The sequence below is a fragment of the Podarcis melisellensis genome (genome assembly GCF_964234715.1).
Source record: "Podarcis melisellensis genome assembly, chromosome: 10".
NCBI classification, from domain to species: domain Eukaryota; kingdom Metazoa; phylum Chordata; class Lepidosauria; order Squamata; family Lacertidae; genus Podarcis; species Podarcis melisellensis.
In genome coordinates, this window is record NC_138542.1 from 6,197,228 (window position 1) to 6,223,652 (window position 26,425).

General features: G+C 41.7%; 1 protein-coding gene across 1 annotated transcript in view; it reads right to left on the bottom strand.

Annotated features, from left to right (window-relative positions):
• CCDC146 (coiled-coil domain containing 146) overlaps positions 1–26,425 on the bottom strand; it is a 65,505-nt gene that overhangs the window by 4,046 nt on the left and 35,034 nt on the right. The window contains exons 4-18 of the mRNA XM_081927654.1: positions 24,570–24,652; positions 23,143–23,352; positions 22,218–22,275; positions 20,403–20,579; positions 20,190–20,263; positions 16,764–16,991; positions 15,171–15,357; positions 10,300–10,395; positions 8,134–8,304; positions 7,222–7,310; positions 6,951–7,115; positions 5,997–6,221; positions 4,556–4,784; positions 786–914; positions 21–158 (exon numbers count right to left, since the gene is read on the bottom strand). Of these exons, the coding sequence (XP_081783780.1) occupies positions 21–158; positions 786–914; positions 4,556–4,784; positions 5,997–6,221; positions 6,951–7,115; positions 7,222–7,310; positions 8,134–8,304; positions 10,300–10,395; positions 15,171–15,357; positions 16,764–16,991; positions 20,190–20,263; positions 20,403–20,579; positions 22,218–22,275; positions 23,143–23,352; positions 24,570–24,652 (2,259 nt within the window). The remainder of the gene's footprint in view (positions 1–20; positions 159–785; positions 915–4,555; positions 4,785–5,996; positions 6,222–6,950; positions 7,116–7,221; positions 7,311–8,133; positions 8,305–10,299; positions 10,396–15,170; positions 15,358–16,763; positions 16,992–20,189; positions 20,264–20,402; positions 20,580–22,217; positions 22,276–23,142; positions 23,353–24,569; positions 24,653–26,425) is intronic.

Below are 26,425 nucleotides of genomic sequence, written 5' to 3' on the forward strand. Positions count from 1 at the left end.
TGGATAGTGGATGTCTTTACCTTTTTTGCCAGTATTAATGTGTCCTCCTTGCCGTTTACAGCCTTGGCCTGTATTTTGTCTGTCAGCCGGGCAACTTGCTCAAAGATAAAGTCCTTCTCAAGCAATTTCTCTTCTTTTTGTGTCAACTTTATTTCTAACTATAGTGCAAACAGATTCATTAATGTATACAATTAATCATCAGGGACGAAGTCTACAAAAATCCATTTTATAAAGTTGATTATGCATTATATATTCTAAAATAAAAGAGTGTTTCAGGGTTGGTTGGCAGTGGTTCAGGAGAATTTCATGGGTTTGAATTATCTGAATTAAACATTAAATTTGCTCTTCTGACTGTAAACTCCCTGTGAAACTTGAATGAAAGGTGGTATATAAATTTAATCAAATAACCAGTTATTGTGAAGGACATCCCATTGAAACAACATCCTTGAGCGAGTTCTTGCCTCTACCCTCCACAATATGTAGTATGACTTATTCCATGTCGCTTGGCATAAGTGATGCTGCACATTTCTCCATTGGTGTTCAACATCACTGGGTGGTAGGGTGGGGTAAAGGACTTGTGACAATTTCAGGACATAGAATAAAGTGTTTTAACATAGAGCGCACTGGGGAGATGGCAACATTAGGATGCTGTTTTTAGCAGAAACCTGTTTTTCACATTGTCTGGTTCTGCTCAAAGATGTCCCTTCTCAATCAACTTCAAGTTAACAGTGAAACATGGTCACTTGTCTGCAATAGTCTCATGGACATACAAATGATGTGATTACCTCATCTATTTTTTGGTACAACTCTTCTAGAGTGAGGTCCTTCCCTGGTAGTGCTCTTGTTCTGTTTTGTCCACTGGGGTCTATAAACAGTTTTTCCAGGCTTTTAATCTTGTCCTTGCATTGTGAAAACTGAGAGAGAAAGAGAGAAGAGTGACAAATAGGTTTGGTAACTCTCCCATAATTGTTATCTATCTATCTATCTATCTATCTATCTATCTATCTATCTATCTATCTCTATTCCAGGGAAACCAAACTCAGCACTGTTACACTTCCATTTCCACACACACACAAAAGCCCCTATTCTGTGGAATAGAAACATCTGCTGATCTGAAATGGACAATCAGCAGGTGATTCACTCTGTGGAGTTCTTTTTCCCCCCTCTTACAAAGCTGAACCATACAGTCCTTCCTGTTCTCAGAAGTCAAGTTGCATCACAGGAAAAAGGAAGGTTTTGGTTTCTTTAATACACTAAAAGAACTTTTAAAAGGGGTGGGGGCACTTTGATGCACAAAAACAAGGTAAAGCTGCCCCCCCCCATTACACATTCTCGAACACATAATTTAACATATTAAATCTTGGGTTACATTGTGAAATTTCTGGAAACTGAGAAATGCTTGTTAATCAACACTAGAACATCAGCGTGTGTGCTCTGAAATGAAAATATTTTTTTAAACAAAACCACCACCGTACCTCATAAATAACAGGATGCAGGGAGTGTTCCCTTGAGCAGTCATGTAGGCAGCTCAGCACTATACAAAATGTAAGGTAAAGGTAAAGGTACCCCTGCCCGTACGGGCCAGTCTTGACAGACTCTGGGGTTGTGCGCCCATCTCACTCAAGAGGCCAGGGGCCAGCGCTGTCCGAAGACACTTCCGGGTCACATGGCCAGTGTGACATCGCTGCTCTGGCGAGCCAGAGCTGCACACGGAAACGCCGTTTACCTTCCCGCTGGTAAGCGGTCCCTATTTATCTACTTGCACCCGGAGGTGCTTTCGAACTGCTAGGTTGGCAGGCGCTGGGACCGAGCAGCGGGAGCGCACCCCGCAGCAGGGATTCGAACCGCCGACCTTTCGATCAGCAAGTCCTAGGCGCTGAGGCTTTAACCCACAGCGCCACCTGTGTCCCAAAATGTACCCCTTTCTTTATACGATCTACCATGAGCCATTGCTGTACAAGTAGGGATGAAGGATGGACAAATCCCACCATTTTGGTTTCTCTCGGTTTCTAGTTTTTCCACTCTTAAATTCAGTTCTCCACATTCCCACATCAGTTAGCAATTTATTTTTTAAAGCCCAGCATTTTAATGCAAATTTATCTTAAAGGGCACATTTTTGCAAAGCAATTTCCCCTGATATTTTTGTAGGTTACTTTCACTACTGTATAGAGTTTTATGCACCATTACTTTGCATTGCAAAATTCAGAGAAATGTGAATTTCAAACGATGGCTGTGATTTGGTTTGTGTATTATTTTGTAAAGTGTGAATTTAGAATTTAGGTGCTCCCCCTTCTGGTGGTTCCTTGCTGCAGTGCTGGCTAATTTTACACTAGCCTTGGTCTATGTGTGGACAAGCTATTGAGTATTCATGACAGCACCACTCTGAGGACGTAGGGCAGGACTCTGCAGAGCCCACAACACCACTTGGCATGACACTTATACGGGCCTCCTGCCATTTTGTAATAGGAGAACTTTCCGTGATAGTCTTCAGCAAGTCTTCTCCGAACGATTTATGTTGGTCACTTGTTTGCTCTCTTAAATGTCCAGAGAAGTAGCATGAAATGTGCTAGTTGCTTGCTTTGTCCCTTTGGCTGTTATTAAATGCTAGTTGCAAGCCTGGGCTTGGTTGTGGTGCTGTATATGAAGTAATCGCCTTTATACTAAAGACTAAAAAATACTCCTCCCTACTGTGGTTGATGAGAGCGGAAACTCACCAGTTCCACAACAAGTTATAGCACAGTACAGGAAAACCACAATGCATTGTGCAAAGGCTTTATCAAAATGCCATCTAACCCTGAAGATGTTTTTCACAATCCGTAGCGACCATATTGTTGTACTGACTTTGTAAACACATACTGTGTATCTTTCAGCAGGAAGTCCTGCTGTGTTCAGTGTGACTGACCTAAGTTGTGTTTAAAGTTATGGCCTTGCTCTGTAACCATACTTACAAATGTAGCTAGAAACTGCAACCAAATACTTAGCTTTTGAATCAACATATGAATTTCAGCCATTCACCCCTCTTGCCAACAACACAGCCTTTCCTGACCCTGAGGCATGTGAGATGTTTGTCTCCAGTCTACCCTGCCTTCTCAGCTGTCCTGCTGATTGGCTTATCAAATTTCTATCCCACCTTTTCTTCTAAAAGAAACAATGCAAACAATGACGAGCAAAATAATAAGACACATTTGGTCCTTTAGCCACCTGCCTCCCAGAGCTTCCTGAAATATGCAGCTGGTCCTGATCCTGCTAGTTCTGCTGCCCTCACAGAAGCTGCCTTGATTCCATGACAGGAATGAACATCCCCAACAGAGCGACTATCCTGCCATTTACCCTACCTAGCTCATGCAAATCTGTTCATCTGGGTATCTAAATTGTTGAGTGTGATTCTTCCCCCTCCAACCAGCCTAATTTTTTCAGTCATTTTTCTGGCTGTCCAAATTGTTTATGCATTCCTCGGGGGATGTGGAGAAACTAATTTCTCAAAATGAGTGGAGCCCAGAGCTGTAACTCAGTGTTATTCTACTGTGAACATAATAGCAGCCACATGTCAAAAGTGAAAATGTCCAAATAAGAATGAACAGAAACTGTTATGGGGGGGGGGGATGCTGTTTGCTCTTAAAATCAGAAGTTAAGTTATCTCAGGAAGACAGGACATAATACCCCTAAGAGTAAAGGAACCTCCCTCATATTATCTCCTGCCACTTTATGACAACTGTGCATCCCCACTTATTATCCGAGGATTATAACCACAGGTGAGTGTCTTTGGATAGTAGCTGTTAGCACCTGCTCAGCACATAGCAGGGGCTTCCGTAGTCATCTCAAAATATTGCATATTCCTATTTCCAGCACAGAAATTAGTATGCCTAGACATAAAGGGAAGGATGTTCCGGTTCTTACAGTGAAAGGGTGGCTAACAGTTGACCCATCGACCTGCTTCTTAAAGCAAGGGAGGGGAGCAAGGGTGGTCTGGTGCTGGTGGGAGATCTCAACAAGTCCTTCCTTGCTATGGCACCACCAAAGCCCCATGAGGTTCTTCACCCACTCCTATTTGCCTTGGTCTCTTCCTTTCCAGGGACACTGTATATGCCCATGAGTCCATAGGGCTGGCCATTTTACCCCCTGGAATAAATGGAAGCAGCCGCACATCATCATGGAACATCTTTTCCCCGTAGCAGACTTGGGGCTTTAATTTGTATAACAGCAGCAGGCCAGCAGTGCAGCAGGTGGTCCATTGCTAGATAACCCCATTCTACACACTGACATAGCTGTCATCATGCGCCATCGCTTCCAGGTGTGCTAAATTGTATTGCCAGCTGCCTGGCCCTGTCTGTCAGCTTACCGCTTGAGCATCCTAAGACCTTATTTTGTAGGCCCAGGAGCCTCCTGCATCAGGTCTAATGCCATTTAGGAGTATTGTAAAATGGAAAGTTCTCCACTACAGGCCAACTACAGGTGCCTGCAGTGACTTCACATCTCCATAGTCCTGGCTTTCTTTCCTCTCTCCTTAAAATAAGAAATCCGATTATGGAAAGGTAATATTTCCTGTCGCACCTACCTGAATCTGCAGGACGACCAGATCTGCATCCAGACCTCTTTTCAGAGGCAATGTTCTCAGGGACAACTCAATCTGCCTCTTTTTCTCCGTGAGCTTCAGCTTTAGAAAGCGGATCTTTTCATCCATCACATTAATCTCAGTATCACCATTTCGACTCATCATTTCCTGAATATTTATTTTTTCGTAAAAAATGCACACTTCTTCTTCACGCTCTATGAGCAGAACTCCGCTACAAGGAACCCAAAGTGAAGACTTAATAGGCAGGTTGTAAAGTACATAATTTATTCACCTGTCCATCCAGGAAGCAGGGTGTTTGTTACAGATTAGGGGGGGGACCCCTAAACCCTAGATGTTAATAAATGGTTGGATCTTGATTATTTGGGTTATTGGAGGGAACATTGGAGGTCATTGGAAAAGTACAAGCTAAGTTTCCTTTCCAAGCCTATGCCTCACCTGTTAACATGACAAAAGGGGTTGATGGCCCATCTAAGAGGAATTTTGGGCCTGGGCAGACAGAAGGTTGCCAGGGTAACTGGGTGTGAGGTGATAGGCAAAGAGTGTCTTCTTGAGCAAGGTGTGCTGGGAAGAAGATGGGAGAGAGAAAAGGACTGAGGCCTAAACTAGGTTAGTGATAAGAAGGAAGAGGAAGGAGGATACTAATTTCAGCTTATCATTTTTGAGGATCTGTCTTGGTTTGGCGCTCCATAATGACTGCCTCAGTGGTTTTAGCAACATAGTCAAAGGACAATTCAAAATGTTAGTCTTACAAGCAAAATAAGAAGGCAAACTAATTAGGAACAGAGAATTGAGAAATGAACAAATTACACTTCCAACAACCTGCAAGTTGTGAAGTATAACTGTTTAATTGTACATTGAAATAGAAAATAGCTCTGTATGTGTATTGCTCAAGGTTTAACATTGGAAAATTCCACTGAAGCCAAGTAAGCTCTCTGAGTGCCTAACAAGTTAATTATTAGCTGCTGATGTATCTCTGCAGCTCTGCCATGATTTTAACATAGATCACATGAGAAGGGTATTCAGTTGCAAATCTCTATTTTGCTGAAAGAAAGAAGGATGTGTGCTAATTATTCTCTTTCTACGATAATACAGCCTCGGGCTGGAATGCAGGCTGTGGGAGAGACAGAGCTGCTTTCAGCTCTAATTTAGCATAGTTATATATTTCTAAGATGCTGTACCTGTGCTTGGACAAGCACATGATACTTGGATGTAGTATTATCGTTTTGAGTTTCTGTTTTAGAACAAGTTCTGTTAGTAAAGCTTTTGAACCATATTTTTCGAGTGGACAATTTTTATTTCAAGAGTCAGTTTTAATTATCTGTTTGCTTCCATATCCACAATATTAATAACCACAAAATAAGTTATCATTCAAATGAAATACTAGCAAACCTACAAAGTGTTTGAAGTTTGCTGTGCTCCCTACCTCTCATTTCGAAGCTGGACGGCCTTTTCATATTTCTTTCGCAACTGAACCATTTCATCCTCGATACGAGTGAGCAAGTTGGTGAGTCTTTCAACGTCCATTAGCTGTTGCTCTCGTTTTTCTTTCATCTCCACGAGTGTTTGATGAACTTTGCAAACATCACACTGTATGCTGTCTTTGACTGAAATGTTACTTGCATGTTTCATTTGGTATTTTTGCAGTTTTCTGAATGGAAGGAAAATAAATGAAGATAAAATGGAGAATCAAACAGACTTACATTTTTAGATGACCTTAGACAGCACAATCAGTCCTGATTCCTTGAGGATTACTTATGTAGCATATGTGAAAGACTGAAGAATATTAATATTAAGCATTGTTATTCTTTTTAGTAGTATTTCTCTGAAATTTCTACAAACTCATCTTCCCTATCAATAGACGATTGGGAAATGAAATATGTAGAAATAAAATAAATATGTATAATGAATAATAGTCAGCTAATCTGAGAGAAGATGAATTGTATTTATTGCGTTTATTTATGGGTTATTCATCAGAGGCCTACACGCAGCATAAAAAGCATGAGGTTGAATCCAGACTTAGGCAACTCCCAGACTGGCTGGCTTAGGCAGGAAGGCACAAAGCTCTCACACACAATGCCAGGGCATCATGACATTGCCGCCCCCAATGACCTTCGCAAGCTGGCGCCTCTGGCCCTAATTGTTTCCTACGAAAAATTCACCACACGCCATTTAAATGTGTATGGTTTGTGCCTGCAGCACTTAATCCAGCAATTGACACATGCACGTAAGTTTGTTTCTGTATGACATCAAGAATGAAATAAGGTAACAAATATAAAAAGAGAAATGATAATTTGCCACATAGTGAGAAAATAAAAGCCAGTTCTAGAGCACAACAAGGATGATTGTCCTTCAGATAAATTATTAAGTGGGTGCTCACCTCTCTTTAATCACAGCATTGGTCCTTAAGATTTCCTTTTCATTATCTAGCATTTTGACTCTCTCTTTAATTTCATTTGTCTTTTGGCGAGCACAATGCAAAAGGTTGACCAGTTTGTTTCTCTCATGTCGCACAATGTCATACATTTTAGCAAATTCTTTCATTCTACAAACCAAAAATATTACAGGGAAAAATGTTACTTGTTTTAATGCATTAACTATCTCCTGCTATAAAAGGCGCTTCATCAAATCCTTTGCCAAAATTTCCTTACTGTCTCTGAATTGCTTTTTGCTTTTTCATATGTTCCCTTACTTCAAAGTCTTTTGTTTTTATATCTGCTTTAACATTATGCAGCCGTACCTGCAACAGAAATAGTAGTGAACAGACTGGTAATTGGAAACGTTGCAAAGGCATTTCTGAAAAAACACTTAGACAAAGACTACTCATAAGCATGCCATTTCTTCAAAAAGGTATTTCCAACCCACAATGTGTGAACCCCACTAATAAATAACACCCATTCAAACCAGCAACATCTTGGTAGGAGCGGGCACTGGAAGAAAAATCAACTTACCCAGCTTCACAACGCAGTCCTAATTCTTGTGACTCCCCATGGGATGTGGGTGCAGAAGGGGAAGAAGAATAATTGTATCACAGGTAAATATAGCCTCGCCAGAGGTTTGGATTTGAAAGTGTGTTTTGTGCCATTTTCTAATTCTTCAAGTATTGACGCTAGAAGCGGCAAATAAAAGCTGACGACCACAGGTCCCTAGCAATTCCAGGCAAGCAGGTGGCGCTGTGGGTTAAAGCCTCAGTGCCTAGGACTTGCCGATCGAAAGGTCGGCGGTTCGAATCCCTGCGGCGGGGTGCGCTCCTGCTGTTCGGTCCCAGCGCCAGCCAACCTAGCAGTTCGAAAGCACCTCCGGGTGCAAGTAGATAAATAGGGACCGCTTACCAGCGGGAAGGTAAACGGCGTTTCCGTGTGCGGCTCTGGCTCGCCAGAGCAGCAATGTCACGCTGGCCACGTGACCCGGAAGTGTCTCCGGACAGCGCTGGCCCCTGGCCTCTTGAGTGAGATGGGCGCACAACCCCAGAGTCTGTCAAGACTGGCCCGTACGGGCAGGGGTACCTTTACCTTTACTAATATTGGATGTATCAAACTAGTCATCTGTTGGATTCCTCTTACCTGGGATTTCAAAAAATCCTTTGATTTTTGCTCCCTCTCATCAGCCTTGATCTGAGTCAAACGTATCAAGTTGTCTACTTCCTCTCGGTAGTGTTCCTGGGCCTTAAATAGTTGGTCTTCTTCAGCAATACACTGCTCAAGCATTCGTACTTCAGCATCTGTTGATGTTTTCTAGATTGAAAACACCAAAGGCCATTTTAATGTTATGGGGGATGGGGACATCGGGTGTGGGGCAGGTCTAGGAGGCAACTCCTAGGGGCTGGGGTCCTTTTGGCCCCCCCAATAAAATATTTGAGGGGGCTGCCCCCCCAAGTTGATGGGCATTGTCATTAAAGTGGTGTGCATGTGCTGTTTTGTGATCAATTATGTGGGACGGCGCTTATTTGGGCCCCCCAATATTTTATTCAAGTTGGCACCCCTGGGGGGCAGGTAAGCACTTGGATGGAAGTGGCTGAGCTAGTGCCATGGCGCTGTCGGGCAAGGAATGGCCAGAGTGAGGAATTGAGTCTTCATTGTCAAAAGTACACTTACAAGTTAGGAGAAGGCAACCCTTGACCAGCCTGACCTCTCTCTCTCACTCCTCCTGCACTAGTTCTTCCCTCTCCAGTCCTGACTGACTCTGACTCCAGTCCTGGCTCCCCCAGATCACTGATCCCTTACGACAAGTCCGCCTCCAACCCTGCCCCCTTCTCCTACTGCCCACGCCTCAGTATCCAGCCACAACTCCGCAGTGTCCAGCCAGTTCCAACAGCTAGTGCAGCTGATGGGCGCTGAGAGGAAGCACCTTTGAAGTCCAATGCATGCTTTCATCACAAACTGGAAAATAGTAAAACAGGTATCTATCTAGACAGTTGGCACCACTTGAGCAATTAATATTGGAAGGATCAGACTCTGTAAAAGAGCCTCCCTGATCTGAAAATCTATCCAGTATAGCACACTGAATCTCATCTTTGCAACTAGTACAACATTTAACCTAATAACCAGTAAACAAACTTTTTTTTACAAAGAAATGACGCACGGAGAGAGGTTTTCAAATCTAGGACTCAACACCCAAAAGCAACCACTACACCTGCCCTATTTTCTCTTTTAAGCAGCTATGCCAATTGTAAGCTGCCCCCTTGTACTCCTAAACAGCAATCCTGCCAGTTCTGATAAACTTCGTTTTACTCCTATACCCACTCTGGCTAGCATCCTCCTCTAAAGAGTGTAAGGAAACCCTGGCAGTCTGTGTTCTCTTCAAATCTCCTTAGAGAGGGTAAAGAAATTGCACCGGTCGTAGATGTCAATGGAGAAAGCTGCCACTATTCCACCAGCTCAGTGAGGAGATGTTTGGAACGTACATAAGCATAAAATTTACAAACTCCATGTTTATTAATGGTGCAATGCTCCTGTTACTCTAGATTTCATTTGTATAAGTTCTTTTCCCCCTACAGCATTGCACTGTAAAGCATTGTGCACTTGAAGGTAAAATGAACTGCATAAAAACTCATCCAAAATCGGGAATACACAAATTTAAACTTCTGTACCCACAACACTCCACAGGCTGGAGGCAGAGTGGGTGAATGGCTAAAACTGTAGAATTGTTGAAGCTTGCTTGACTAGATTCCTTATGCATGTATGAAGATTTAACTGAATAATTTCAATAGTTTTCCTCTATATCTCATTTATCACAAAGATGCCAAAAAGAGATCACTGGAGTCTGATACAATGCCTGAACTACAACCGTTTGTGATGGCATGGAACACACAATGACTACCCATACAGTACAACATTCTTTTGATGATCACACATTTGGTGCACTGTGACCTCAGCAATCTGTGTACTAAAACATTTTTACCCATTTCATGGTGATATTTATGACAGTATTAGAGCTTTTAAACCAGGGGTAGTCAACCTTTTCATACCTACCGCCCACTAATGCATCTTTCTTGATGGTAAAATTTTCTTACCGCCCACCAGCGCTCAATAGAAGGAGAATTCAGCTTGTGCTGTAGAAGCCCATACCGCCCACCTAGAATCCTGAAACGCCCACTAGTGGGCTGTAGGGACCAGATTGACAACCCCTGTTTTAAACGGACACAGAGCTTTGCAGGACTTGTATCTTAAATCTTGTAGGATGGAAAAGAACTAGAAAAACATAAAATAAGGGTCATGGTAATAACCTACCTCTTGGGCCAGATTTCTCTTAATCATTTCTACTTCCCTCTGGAGCTCCCTTCGTCTTTCTAGTAGTGTCCCATCATCTTTTGGAATAGCATCTAGCTAAAAAAGGGAAACCTGAGACTGTTAACATATGCAAAAGAAGGAAAAGGGGTATTTTAACATAGACAGTACTTAGCATCTTCCTTAAATGTTAACTGAATTAAAGATTAAGATTTAGGAATGTAGGTACACATTCCAACTGCAGAACATGGGGTTTTTAAAAAGTTTGTTAAATGGCTTGCTAAAGGATGCTAGAAAAACAACCATCACAGCAGTTGATGTAGGTATTACAGCTGCAACCTGGAACCATGTACAGTGGTACCTCTGGTTAAGAACGTAATTCATTCTGGAGGTCCGTTCTTAACCTGAAACTCTTCTTCACCTGAGGTACCACTTTAGCTAATGGGGCCTCCTGCTGCTGCAGCACCATCACTGAACGATTTCTGTTCTCATCGTGAAGCAAAGTTCTTAACCCGAGTTACTATTTCTGGGTTAGCGGAGTCTGTAACCTGAAGTGTCTGTAACCTGAAGCGTCTGTAACCCGAGGTACCACTGTAGACATGTTAAGCTCAGTGGGATTCTAGGGCTCTAAATATCGAGACACACAAGACAAGCACCAACTGATCCTTAATGAACACCTGATCCTTAATAATCACAGTGCTGACATATGATCTATAATGATGGTAGGCTGCTATTGTAAGCAAACTTAGTCATGCAGATGTGTCTTGGCATAATTTGTACTGTGGTGGCTGAAATACCTTTTGACGTGGGTTCTAGGTGTCCTAAACATGCCACACCCTTTCTCTGCCTATTTCTGTATTGTTTATCAGTTTTGGATGCTGCTGCCAGACTAGCATTCTCATGTTATGGTGATGCCAACTCATCAACTTGCAACATCACGGCATCATTGTACTTAAGGCACTTTTAAAAATATGATTGCCCTAATACGTATTTTTTGGAACTTGCTATCTGTGAATGCCCATCAGTTTGCATGCACAGAAATATTTACAGATGGGCAATTTTCCTAACAACTTCAGACCGTTAGACAGTTAAGCAAAGCTTTCCAGTATAATTTTAAAATTCCTGGCAGCTCCTGGGTTACTTTACACAACTGAGCGGAAGGCATGATAGAAGAAATATGGAGGTCTTGTAAAAGCTACTATTTCAACACTCCTCCGTTATTCCATGTCCACTGATAATGTTACGGTTGGTTCTTTTAGCTTAGCTGCAGCAGGATCATATAGCCCCAAATGTTACTGACACACACAATACACTTTACCCCTGTTGCCCTGCCTTGGATTGACACGTTGCTGGGAAAAGGCACAACTGCACAGTAAGCAGTTTCACAAGGGAATCTGGCATGATGCTCTTGTGAAATAACTGGTTTGTAGGAAGTGCTTCTGTCACAACCTGTTTCCTGATTCTGTGAGTGCTTATTCATACAATACATCCCACAAAATTATATGCAATTGGGTAGAACATTGCCATAGCATCAAAGGGATGTGGCCGGGGGGGCAGAGCATTTTCATATGCTTTGTTAAGAGTTCCTTTAAAAAAGAACAACCTAGTGACGCAGTTGTAACATTACTGTAAGAATTCATCAGCAAAGCCGTCAGTTTTGTGTAGTTTCCTATATGTTACCCTCACAATAAGGCCTGGCTCTTTCCCCTCTGCATTCCGCCCTCTTGGCTTCTCGGTTAAGCCGAGCCTCCATAAATATCTGGAGTTACCTGGTTAGACTACATAAAAAAGTTTTACATTATAACTCTATTCTTCCAGGCCTAACATATGGATTAACATTTAGAGTGTTTAATGTGCACCAGTCCTTGTTAGCATGGATAATTTCCTTAGCTTGGCATTTCTAAAGTTTTCAGGTTATTGATTAGCCCATGTCACCAGCGAAGATAGTAACTCTTTTCTCAATTATGTAGACTTTTCTAGCTATTAAACAGTAGATCTCAAGTTTCCTGGGAAGTCCAGGTCCCCACCTCCCCAACATACTTATTGAGAAATCCGCTCCACTTCCCAGTGGGGAGGAGTTGCGGTGGACCGCGTGGCCACCCACTCCCCACCGGGGGTGGGGGACTTGGTCCCCTGTTACCTGGGGGATCCCAGCCATGTCAGAGCCCGGCCAGCCAATCCGCTGGCCGGGGGGCGTGGCCGGGAACCTTTAAACCACGGAGCGAGCCGGAGGACTTCCTCTTTGGCTTGCTTCCTCAATCACCCTCCCTCCCTATTTTGCAGGTTAGGCAATGGCCTTGCTATGGACCTCAGTTGGTCACCTTAGTTGTCCAAGGGGCCTGGTAGGACTTTTTCCACTTGGCAATTTGGCACTGGCCACTTGGTTTTCACCTACCTTGTAGCAATCGTCACAACTTTGTCAGGGTTGCGGTTAGGCATTGTTTGACCTTGGGGGGGGGAGATGTGGCCATCACCTGCCCCTCCATGCTTATGGGTATTCCGTTAAAGGAATCTGGGGGTGTTGCTCTTGTCCGAAGCCCGGTCGGGGGCTAGGGCTATAACACGACCCCAACTGGAACACCAAGGGGAGCTTGAGTTGGTACGCATCGAAAGGGCTCCCCCTACCAGTGGTTTAACCTTACTGGACTTCCTGTGCAGCGGGCAGGAGTCAGATATAGTCGGGTCCCATCAATGCCTAAGCCAATACCGCTCACATTCTGCAATTCAATAAAGTTGTGGCCAAATTTGCCCAATAACATAAACCTAATATCCGTGTCCTTGTGTGAGTTATTTCCCAATGAGGGGGTGGCTGTGGGGTCTCGACACGCAAGTCACAATTTGAAGTAGGAAGCAGTGTGGGGTGGAGCGAACATCTCTACGCAGCCAGGCACACAAAAGAACACTTGGGCCAATTGCCAGGGGTTGGGGGCTCCTCTGTGTATTCTGGCTCCTCTGTGAGGGGTCTGGGGCAGACCCCTGACTGAAGGCTTCATGGGTTGGGTTGACTCCCAGGGTATAAAGGGAGGCTCATGTTTCATTCCAGTCTGGTGTGCATCAGCCTTTAGGAATTTGCCCGGTTGCAGCATCAAAGTACAGTACAATCTAGGCTGGGTGGAGTGTGTGATACAGTCTGAAACTGTGAAAAGCAGAATCTACAAATTTATCACGGGGTGTTTTATTTCTTTCGAAAGGAACATATCCTTCCTCTAAATACAGCATTCAGTAACCTTCAAAGGCAAACATAGCCAGATTCTCAGTTACCCAAGTTTTAGTTTTTACTGCCATAGCATGCTGATATATTTTTTTTGCTTTTCTGCCATAGCTTGCTGATACAAATATTTTTGCTTTTTTGGTCTCCTGTTGCTGTTTGTTATTCTTTAGAATAGCAATCCCTTGGTTGTTGTGGCTGCCTTCGTGCTGGAATTCCATGTCACCTGGCAAAAGCTGGATGTGTTAATGATTGTAGTATTCCAACGCTGCCACAACACTATGCACACACAATCCTGTGTGTAGAAACATTTTCTCTTTTTTGTAATATATATTTTTTTCTATATATAGTGTTACATTTGTGACTCAACAATTATATTCCAATTCAACAAAACTAGTGACTTACTGCTCACCCATCACCCATGTTTATAACTCAAATTACATACAACTGCATTTTAAGGTGCTGTCTTATCTGATTTCATCCTCTCTAACATGTTTCTTAATATATTTTGCTGTTTTCTTACATTTCAAACCTAGCTGGGATCTTCACATATGGGAAATAACTTTTTATTTAGACTAGAAATGGTTTCCAGAGCTCTTTAAAAGGTTCTAAATTTGTATCTTTTATCAGTACTTGCAGCTGTAGTCACGTACAAGTACCATTAAGGCTTTTTTGGGGATTTCACTGTCTAGTTTCCCCAGCAGGGAGGACTGTGGTCTCTTGGGAAAAGTCACTTTAAATCTTTTATTAAATTCATTATATATCATGTCCCAAAAGGCCTTTCGCCTTCCTGCAGGTTCACCACGTATGATAGAATGACCCCTAACAAACTTTACATTTCCAACATTAGTTTAATACATTTTTGTACTTTTGAGCTAGCTTCTTTGGGATTAGATCTATACATCATCTTGTAATAGTTTTCTTTTAGGCCATAACATGCTGTAAATTTCCTTCCTGTTTTCCAAAGCTTTTCCCAGGCAGCCATATCTATATTATGTCCAACATCTTTAGCAAATCCATTATTTAAATCTTTTTTTTATAGATGTTGTTTAACTGATGATACTGGAACCAATTACCCACTAAGTTTTGTATTTTGTCGAATTTTTAAAGCTTATATCCTGAAAGCTCAATAAATCTCTATATAAAGCCCATTCGGGTTGCATATTTGTTGATTTATGTGCACAGGCCTCCATTGGTGATAACCATAAGGGAGTCTTATGTTCCAGAAGGCTTTTAGTTCTCCTTCACACCTCCATCAGACCCCTACTTACATAATGATTAAGAAAATCTTTATTTTTATTGACTTTGTCATACCGCAGATATGAATGCCATCCATATCTTCTGTCAAATTGTTCCAAGTCTAATAATCTAGTATTTTTTAATGTTATCCACTCTTTTAAGCAAGTTAAACATGCTGCTTCATGATACAGTTTGAAATTAGGTAAGGCCAAACCTCCTCTTTCTTTAGCATCTGTTAAATTCTTAAAGTTTATTCTTGGTCTCTTTCCCTGCCAAATAACTATAGTTATGTCTCTTTGCCAATGTTTAAAACAGTTAACTGAATTAATTACTGGCACAGTCTGAAAGAGAAAACAGCATTGTGGAAACATTTTCAAGCTAATTTTAACCAGGAAAAATATCTCTAATCGAACTTATTCATACAAACCTCTAACTGCATTCTCTCATGATAGGATCTGATTTGCTCCAAGCCCTCCTGAGCTATCTTCAATTGCATCTCCATCTTTTTAAAATTCCTGAAATCTTTCTCTCTCTCTCTTTGCATCCGACTCAAAGTGTCTTGCAGTTTTTGCTTTGTCACAATATAGTTACGAGAACCCATTTCTAAGATAGCCCTACAGAAGTGTACAGAAAGGAAACAAAATGTACAAAAGAAAGGAAAAGTTAAACTGGGCAAGGAATAGGTATAAACAAAACCACTGAATTCCTGTTATTTATAATGCTGTGATTTGTTTTGTTATTTGTTTTGCGAAGTATTTTAAACTCTTGTGAGCTGCCCTGAGTGCATCTTGATGTAACATTTATAGGAATAAACAAAAATACAGTTAGGAACAGTGGGAGAAAAAACTATTGTTGGGCAGCAGTCAAAATATGAAACCAGCAATCACTTTCAAGGACACTGATTCAACTTTACCAGCGTTACAGCATTTTTTGTTCCACAAAAGAAGTTATGTCAGTCTGTTGCAACAAAACCAAAAGCCTTATGGAGATTAATGTTTTCCAACTATGCCACGCGATCCCTTGGGATTCCAAAGGAGTCTCTCAATGCGAAGATCATCCATGGCAGACAGGCTACCTAAAAGGCAACTTGCCCATCATTGCCACTTTTTCTTCGCAATGTGGTGCATTGTAGAGCATATTACCAGTTTTCCAAGAATGTCAGTTAAGCCCGCACAGACCTAGTCACTGCTCTATATTTACTGAGAGCTTGTGGCCTAGAAACAGTCTTGAGATCCTCTTCAACACAGAGGGATTCTATAGTAGATCTGCAATGGGAAACTGTTTCCTGAAGGTAAACGAAGGTAAAGGGACCCCTGACCATTAGGTCCAATCGCGGACGGCTCTGGGGTTGCAGCGCTCATCTAGCTTTCTTGGCCGAGGGAGCCGGCGTACAGCTTCCAGGTCATGTGGCCAGCATGACTAAGCCGCAACCAGAGCAGTGCACGGAAACACCGTTTACCTTCCCGCTGGAGCGGTACCTATTTATCTACTTGCACTTTGACATGCTTTCGAACTGCTAGGTTGGCAGGAGCAGGGACCGAGCAACAGGAGCTCACCCCGTTGCGGGGATCCGAACTGCGACCTTTCGATTGGCAAGCCCTAGGCTCTGTGAACCCACAGCAAGTTTGAAAATCACTGGGCTTGAGGTCACTTCACCAGATGCACGAAATTTTTTAGAAAATTGGTAGGCTCATCTCACCGTATCTACCAGTTTGCTTGACCATATTATCATCTGACAAAGAAGCTGATCTGCTGATTTATGAGTCACTGAGAAGTTTCTGAAGATCCACAGGGCTCCCTGTAGCTGCTTGTTACAGCAATAAGCTGGAAAAACAGCATTCGCTCCCTTTTTGTTTCCAGGCCCAATTCAAAGGTGCGGGATATTTAAAACAATGTACAGTTTAGTACTGGAATATCTGAACAGGAGTCTTCTCCCATATACGCATCTTGGAAACACAACCTAGCAACCCAGTTGAATTTAGCTAGCAAAACAGGTGGTGAAAGACAAATTCCGCCCTACCTTTCTGCTATGGCACTTCCTTCATTCTCTTTGTTCATTTCATGCATTTTAGTGAGAGAGATAAATTCTCTCTCCTTGCTTTCCAGCAAAGCCTTTTTCCCCTCCACCTCTTTCATCACATCATCCTTTTCTTCTAGCGCCTCGTCATTTTTAGCCTCTATTTTTCTTAAGGACTCAAATATCTCTCGCGCTTCTTCCTGAATTGCCTTTCTCCTTTTCTCCGTTTCTCTGTAGACAATTGCAGGTGTTTATATTAGTAACAAACCAGGTCTCTGCTCACATCCTGCCATTATACCTGTTGTACTCCAGTAAAAACACAATAAAAATTAATGTAAGACTTAGACCCAAATTCCTTTTCCAAAACCATGAGACCATGTTGAAGCAATTAAAGGTCCATAATGCACTGCCTGCTTTCATGTGACAGGGGGCAGGGAGTAGTAAATATTCCAAATAAATAAACATATATAGCTAACAGGGAACTGGTCTAAAATTTCTAGTAGATCTGGTGACAGAACAGTAATGAGACTTGGGTAGACCTGTGTCTGATAATCTAGTTCTAGGAATATCCCTGTGTTGTTTTTCACTGGACAGACCTGGTGTTCATCTACAGACAGACCTGGCATCCCTACTGTGTCTTTCCACCCTCAGCTGGAACCTTCAGTGTTTTTTCTGGACCCCTTAAGTCTTTAATTAATTGCACTGCTACTACAATTAACTTAAGAGCCCTGTTTAGGGAAGTTTTTTAATGACTGATGTTTTAATGTATTTTTAATCTCCTGTTGGAAGCCGCCCAGAGTGGCTGAGGAAACCCAACCAGATGGGCGGGGCATAAGTAATAAATATTATCAATAATAATAATAATAATAATAATAATAATAATAATAATAATAATAACAGCTACCCCCTCCACATTCATTCACTAAAAAAAGAAGAAATCCCAGGATAAACACTAGAGTACATTTCAGGCTTGGCATTACATTACTCTTAACTCCCACTCTTGAAAATGGAAATAACCCTGTGTATAGAGCCAGTGTAATCCATGCTCTCTCAGACACAGACCCTGAAATAACTGCATTGGCAGGGCAACTTCTTTAATTTTTACAAGCTCAGTTATAACTTTGGGGGCTACGCAATAATATCTGAGTTAGAAAGATCCAAAAAGTCCCATTTTTGCTGCAATGTTTTGTTTTGTTTTTTTGTAACTTTTGCCTAATCATAACTACACTAAAATCACGGATGCCTGAATTGTTTTCTATGGGGCGATGAGCACTTCGCCAGGGAAAGCTTTAAAATGAGCCTAGTTCATTCTGTAGAAAATAGATGTGTCACTCTAGACTTCTCATTATCTGAGTGGTTAGATTTGTTTTCATAAATGTCGATCAAGGTTGTGATATCATTCATTGGCTAAAAACACTGAAAGGTGGGAGCAGGCTAGGTAAAGGGAGCCCTGACCATTAGGTCCAGTCGTGGCCGACTCTGGGGTTGCGGCGCTCATCTTGCTTTATTGGCCGAGGGAGCCGGAGTACAGCTTCCGGGTCATGTGGACAGCAGGACTAAGCCGCTTCTGGCGAATCAGAGCAGTGCACGGAAACGGCGTTTACCTTCCTGCCGGAGCGGTACCTATTTATCAACTTGCACTCTGACGTGCTTTTGAACTGCTAGGTTGGCAGGAGCAGGGACCGAGCAATGGGAGCTCACTCCGTCGCAGGGATTCAAACTGCCGACCTTCTGATTGGCAAGTCCTAGGCTCTGTGGTTTAACCAACAGGCTAGTTTCTTACAAAACAAATTAACAGAATAGTGCCTCTACATTTAACATCATATATTAGTTTTCACAAGGGCTAGAGATGTAAGTATATTTAAAACAAACACTAGGAACCCACAGACTATGCCTAACCACCACACTCCTTGTACCTTCCCCCAAAGATGCTCATGTCCCCCTCACAAGCGTCCCTTGGAAGTCTGAACAGCTCCATGTTGTTACTCATCTGTGCTCTGATAAAATCAGGAGCAAAGTCTTTATGGCCTTACATTTTCTATCCAGGTGCTGATAAAACACTTACACTTTTAATCCAATTGATTACTTTTTTTACTATGAAAAGGTGTACCTAATATGGCAGGTGGAAAGGATTTTTTTATTATAAAAAACCCTTTTCAATAAGAACTCAGCTCCTCACTTTTAGAAACTGATTTAAAAAATTATACATTCCAAGGGTCATTTAGTCCAATCCCTGTAATGCAAGAATCTTAGCTAAAGCATCCATGACAGATGACCATCCAACCTCCTCTTAAAAATCTCCAAGGAAGGAGAGTCCACAATCTCACGAGGGAGACTGCTGCACTGTCAAACAGCTCTTACAGCCAGAAAGTTTTTCCTGATGTTTAGTTGGAATCTCCTTTCTTGAAACTTGCAGCCATGTGTTCAAGTCCTGCCCTCCAGTGCAGGAGAAAACAAGTTTGCTTCATCTTCTTTTGATGTTGTAGTTGACATCATAGGTTTAGATGGCTGTGCATCAGTTTAGCTTTACAGGACCCTGAGGACCTTTTGTCCATCTCAAAAGCTCTGATGGAGATCCACAGAATACTAGCCTCTAAGGGCTTTGAAGCTTGAAAAGCTAATGGCAAGAAGGGCCAAAGACCTATAAAGTAGCAGGAAAATAAAATGCAATCTCAAATAATCACGTTCCTGAAATATCAGAATTTCTATGTTATTTCTGTAGCTTTTAAAAGTATGATTTAAAGCTGTTCACCATCTAACTGCAGAGTCACAACGTAATAACAGCACCAGATAAAACAAGCCATGCCTTCAGAAAAAGAAAAAAGAAAGAAACATTTTTCATAGCAGCAGGAGGCTGTAATGCAGCACAGCATCGCTATACAGGTGCTTGTAGTGAGCATCCATGTAATATGTTACATTATCAATTTGATGGAGATGAATATCTCTGCTATCACTAAAACAAGAGCTTCAGTCTAGGGCAGGTATGAAGAACCTGTGGCCACCTAGAGATTGTTGGGTTATAATACCCATCATACCAAACCACTGGCCATGCTGGCAGGAACTAATGGGAGTTAAGGTCCAACAACAGCTGAAGGGTCATATGTTCCCCATTGCCTGTGTTGTGGAAGCCAGAAGAAGAGGACCCAGTTCAACCAGCCAATGTGAAAGATGGGAAGAACCTACTGCTGTGTAACCACAGCATCACAAACCATGATGTCATGCTTGTCACACCAGCAAACAGACCAACACAAATATTTAGGATCAACGTTTAAGTGCCAGGTGGCTTAAATTCAAGAAAAGGGCAGTGGGCTTAATAGGACTGTCCACTGGGCTGCTAGCAATATAGGCTCCTTTGGGAGGAAGGGTAGAAAGTCAATAAATATATATAATACTGGGCAAACAAAAAACATTAAGGAAAGAAACCCATACTGCATTCTGCGGTTTATTTTGTCCATATCCTTTCCGAGCTGAAGAGGAATGGCTTGAAGACGGACAAGGTCATCCTAGTGATAAAAATATAAACATTAGTCTACACAGACTGAGGTTTTATGGAAAGCTACAGAACTAATATTCAAGTTGTATCAATTGGGAGCACACAGTGGAGCACAGCTACACAGACTAATGAATATATTATTGAATTACTTTTATTTCTTCTTGCTTCCGAAATAGTTCCTCGAGTTCTTTCTGATCCTTAGTAAGGCGCTTGTGTCTTAAAGAAAGATCATCTTTCAGTGCTCTGATTTCTTGCCGCCTGTGTGTAGTTTCTTTACGAAGCTCTTCACAGCTTTCCCTCAGAGCCTTCATCCTCTTATCTGCATCCTTTGAAAAGCGAAAATTAGTCACTTCATGTTTGGAAAGTGGAATGCACGAATTAGGAAAACATTAAAACATGTTTATTCTAGAATGCATGTTAAAATAGTATTTTAGGGGCATGCATGTTATTTGACCTGCAATATTACTGCCCATTTAGCTTCCCTATTACAAAATCTCTCAGTTGTGTTGTAGATTTGTTTTGTGGCAGTCCCTCATTAGGGTCAGGAATAAAACGGGAGGGGACTGTGCCTTCCTCCCAGAGTTCCTTGCTCTCATACCTCCGTCCTGTCGGTCATAACCCAACCCATTCAGTTCATCAGCAACCGCCTTAAATTGGATGGGATTGGTAGATCTCCACCTCTGGGTTTCTAGGGATATTTTTTAGGATTAGGGACATATGGAGCAGGTCTCCTGAAGGCTAAGACACAGGCAGTAGCAAAGAAGTCAGTGACTGCTGCTACTGTTAAGTGCTACCGTGCTTTGGGGGGAAGGGGACAAAACATTTGAAATGAAACTTGTCACAAACTATAACTTTGGTGGTATTTGGCTGGATTATTTTGAAGATGATATAACTGCTTTTGCTCTTCCTGGAGCTTAGCTTTGTACAGTGGTACCTCGCAAGACGAAATTAATTCGTTCTGCGAGTTTTTTCGTCTTGCGGATTTTTCGTCTTGCGAAGCACGGATTCCCATAGGAATGCATTGAAAATCAAACTTGCAAGACGTTTTCGTCTTGCGAAGCAACTCAAAAAACGAAAAACTCTTTCGTCTTGTGAGTTTTTCGTCTTACGAGGCATTCATCTTGCGAGGTACCACTGTAGTTTTCTTTCACTTTCAAAACTGTTTGCCCTGCCATACCTTGTTTTCTCACTGAAAAAGCCAAATGCAAATGAATAGAAGCAATGCAAGCTACCACAGGGCAGCTCCACATTTCTATGTTTCCCAACAACGACATACTAAGCCAAATCTTGGCTTAGTTTAGTGTGGCATGGCAGCAAAAAGGACCAGGGGATGCACAAAGCGGTATAAGCGCCTCTCCAGAAGCCAACAAGCTTGTGTGGTTTGGCTCAGCATGCCTACAGCTCCCTGTAATCTGCAAAGTGCAAATAAGGTCTGTACACCCTGGTTTCAAACCCTGGTTAACCTTGGTACACATCTAATGCTAAACATGGTTAAGAATTTTACATCTCGAAACAATAAGAAATGTCAAGGAAAGTGGTAAGCATATCTATCAAAACTATCCCAGACAAATATGGAAATGGAGATAGGATAAAGTGCCATATTTTACATGATGTATGAACTTAAAATACCGTATTTTTTGCACCATAACACTCACTTTTTTCCTCCTAGAAAGTAAGGGGAAATGTCTGTGCGTGTTATGGAGGGAATGCCTATGGGTGGCATGCCTACGGATTTTCCTCCTCTAAAAACTACGTGCGTGTTATAGAGCGAAAAATACAGCACTTTTCTCCCTTAACTACTCACAAAATGGTGGCTCAAACCCAAAAGACTGAACAATATATAGCCTAATTTACACAGCAAATGTTGGTGGTCATCTTTAAGGTGCCACATTATGCTTTGTTGTTTTTATCTAGCCAAATGGCACAACACTAGGCGTCACAGGTAACATGAACTTCTTACTTACAGTAGCTTTTGGCATTCTTTTATACTCCCTTTCGATGAGATTCTTGTCTTCTCGTAAACTAAAGGAAAACAGCATAAAAGATCATTCAACTCATGTCAATAAGGTGATTTAAATATCAATTATTTGCAAGCACGTACCCTTGAAATGCTTCAATATACGGCCAAGGAAAACAAAAGGGGCCAAAATGAAAAGCTAAGTATTGGGTTTGTTAAAATAATTTAATAATACTGAAGTGTCACAATTTTGGATTTACTCACTCGTAAGATTCATATCTGCAACAACTAGTTTCCAACATTTTGTCTCTGGGATGGGGAACCTGGGCTCTTCAATCAGTTGCTAGACTCCAACTCCCATCAGATGTCTCAGGGCAAAATTATACATTGCACTTAATGCGCATGTCTCCCCCACCTCTTTAATCAGCTGCAAATGTGGGGGGGGCAAATGTTATTGGGGCTCTGGTGCATAGGGAAGGGAGTTACATCCCTTCCGCCCAAGTCACGCTCCCACAAAAAAAACCACTTCCTTCGTGGCTACAAGGCTTAGAAAAAAGCTTCCAGTAGCCCCCATGCAAACATTTTTCCTAAACCGCACAGCCATGCAGGGGGTGGGTACGGAATTTATCCCAGTAATAATTGCCCTCCACACCTGTAATTAATTTAAGGAAAACATGAGACATATCTGCATGCTACATACTAAGTGTAACATGTAGTTTAGCCCTAACTTCAGTTGACTGCCTTATCTGACGCATCCACTTTTCGTGTCCTCTGCAGGCAGTTAAAGTCCAGTGGCTCCATGCAGCTCCACTCTCCCTGCCTTAGCCGACGCAAACCAAGGGTGCCCCATTTGTCAATCAACTGGATAAGTGACAGTCATTACTCCTTGGTACATAGTTCGTATTGCAGATAGCCACTCCAATATTATCTACCTGTTCAACTTGTACTGAATTTCATACTCCCTTTCCTGAATCGCATTGTATTCATTGACATATCTCAGGTACTGCTGTCTCAGTTTGGTGACCTCTGAAGAATATCCCTCTGGAAACTGATCAGTAGTTTCTAGTATCTGCTCTTGCTGTTCTATTTCGACCGTGAAACGCTTGGCATCCTGTAGCAGCTGAATCTCTGCTTCCTGTAAGCTGAAGCAAAACGATGTTGGGATAAAACACATATTTAGGAAACAAACCTTCAACTACTATAATGGAAAGTTATTGCAAATCACAAATATTATTTCATATCTTCGGAGCACCATATATATAAATGACAAAGGCAAAGAAGTCAGATTAGATTACTGCTCTATTCATCTAAGAATGTAAGTTTTGACAGTAGGGAAAGACAACCAATAGGGAAAAAGGAGTGTCAGGGAACTGCCATCAGGGCCGGAGGGAGAGAGCGGGCTCCAGAGGGACTCCAGAGAGCACCCCGGGAGGGGGAGAGGCAGCCCATCTTCTGGGGAAGAGAATCAACATAGCACCAGTGGAGAAGGGGGCAGATGGGGGAAGCGGCGAGGCGGTACCATGACTCCTTGCCGGGAACCAGCGGGGAGAGTAGGGGTCCTCCACTGCCCACACCCTCCGCGCAGGGAGAGTAGGCGGAGACTAGGCGTCAAAGAGCTTCTTTGCTGGAAGAAGTTCAAGAAACGCCCACTGACGGATTCTGCCAGCGATTGAGACAGCCACGGGCGAGTGGCTGTCCAGACAGAAAGGGTTCACCCAGGTAACCCAGCCAGGTGTGGCACCGGTTTATGCACGAGCAACCCCTAGAACCATTACAAGGCGGAAAAGATTTCTTATTATTTACTGCATGGCCAAAATTGGGAATCAAATGCTGAGATAAATCTTTGCTTTGAACTCTTTCTCTTGTGTACGCATTCAATAGAGTATTATTTCCATGCTTACAATATTAAAATTTTAATGAAATAATATCTGAAAGCAGGAAACTCTTGTCTGGCTGTCTTTTAGAACCTTGAAACACTTCGCCTTGAGGTCAGTGAATCAACAAAACTAGTGCTTGGGTGAAAGAAATAATCTTCAATGCTGTTCAAATATTTACATAAATATATATGGAGCATTTCTGGAAGAATTCGACATTCATTCAGAACAGTTTAATAACCGGGCACAACCACCAAACACGGTGTTTCCCAGCTTTTCCAGAAGACCTAACTTTGGAATGATGCTAGATATAGTGAACAGAAACACACTCTTTGTTCCCCTCTCCCATCTTTTAATTTGAACAAATTTTCTCAGTATATTTTATTTTATTTTTCTTGCTGAGTTACAAACACATAATTAGCACAAATATTTAATCACTAGAAATAAGTCCTCACATTACATACAGAAAGGTCTAGAAAGCCTACCTTACTAGGGTATCATGCAGAACAGTATACTTTGCCTTCAGTTCAGCCATTCTGGTTCCAGGGATTTTTCCATCATAAAACAACTAAGAAATGTAAGAGTGACAATTATGAATTTACTTGAATAATTATTATGAAAAGAATCAGGCAACACTTTTATCTAATGTGAAAACAAATTGAAACTTTTCACTGTATCAAGCAATACCCAGGAATGATTAAATGCCTGGGGTGATTTGTTTCATAACTTGTGGTATAAAGCTTCAGTATATAAAAAATTAGGTTCTTTTTGCTGAGATCTCAATATTGAGCTAATCCTCTTGGAAGGAATTTTATATCATTTCCAACACTCAAGTACTATTAGCTACCATTTTAAAATACAAAATTCTTAAACTTCAATTCCAGCGTAGTTTCCCCCTGGTCATGGAAGCGTGTGAGAATTTGCTCTTCCATTTGTGAAATTTATTTCTAAGATATTCAAATTATACCAGTATATAATTTCTAGGATTCCCTCTCAATTTCTTTTTTAAAATTGATGTAATATTGGCTGCTTTCCTGTTTTCAAGTATGGTGGCTGATCTTAGGCACAAGTTACATATTTCTGATAGAAAATCAGCAATTTCATATTGGAATTCTTTAAAATCTTCCAGGTCAATCTCGTCCAGACATGGCAAATTATCATTTTTCATTTTGTCAATAAGAACTTCAACTCATGCCACCACTATTTGTCTCCGTTCCTCATTCTTCCAGTGGAAAACCTTCAGCTTTCTAAAGGAAACCTTATTGACTCCACCAGCTGTTTAGATTCTGCTCATTCACCACATTTGCAACCTCATGACCCTGGTTTTACCCTTTCTGATCTGTGACATACATTCTAGCAGAGCTTCTAATATTGTGGTTTTAAACAACTTTTAAGCCTTTTGGAGAGATTTGACCTTCCTGACTTTTCCTTTCAACTTCCTTTTTAACCAATTTCCTCATCTTTGGGAAGTTTCCTCTTTTGAAGTCAAATGTGATGGGGTTGAATTTTCTTGGAAATTGTCTATTTACATATATATTGAATCTGATAGTGCTGTAGACACTGTTCCAAATCAGTTAATAAACTTTTACATCTTGCACCACTTAAGTTCAGTGTCACTGCCCCTCGGGTCAGCTCCATGACAAACTGATCTAGGGTAACTGTTTAGGGTATCTAGAAATTGTACTTCTTTGTTGTGACTGGGACACAGAATCAAAGACTCATAGAACATAGATGTACCCAGTCTATGTGAGGGTAACTGAAGTCACCTACATCACACCCTCTTTTTGGATGCCTCCTTGAATTCATTCTCAATCGCTGGGAACATTTCCTCCTTCCTTAGATTGAGGTCCTCTGTTGCCGTAGGAACAGGAGAGCTGTCAACCTGAGAGTGGGATGCAGTTATCACATCCACCAGCCAATCTTATCTCAGCTTCTCTAGGTCAGCCACTTTGGCCTCAAAGGAATTAACTTGTTCTCTGATGGTACCGGTATATGTATATGTGGCATTCTATGCAATAAACTGGAAAGCCACCTCACCCCAGATGGTTTTCTACGTGAATAATTATTTTATTTCCTTCTTACCCAACATAAACCAGCACTGCTAACAAATAAACATACCGTAGTTACAGGAAAGTTTAAACTAGCAGTTTTAATAGAGGTTAACAGTTTGACAATTCTCATGCATTACCAGCCAAAACAAGCACAAATAAGTACTGTATCACTTTGATTTTTATTCAGATTTGCAGTAACTACTGTGCAAAATATGCATGGCTGCATAAAGGTACATGGCAAAGGTACAGAAACCATTAAAATGATGATCAATTCCCGTTTGAGTATGAAA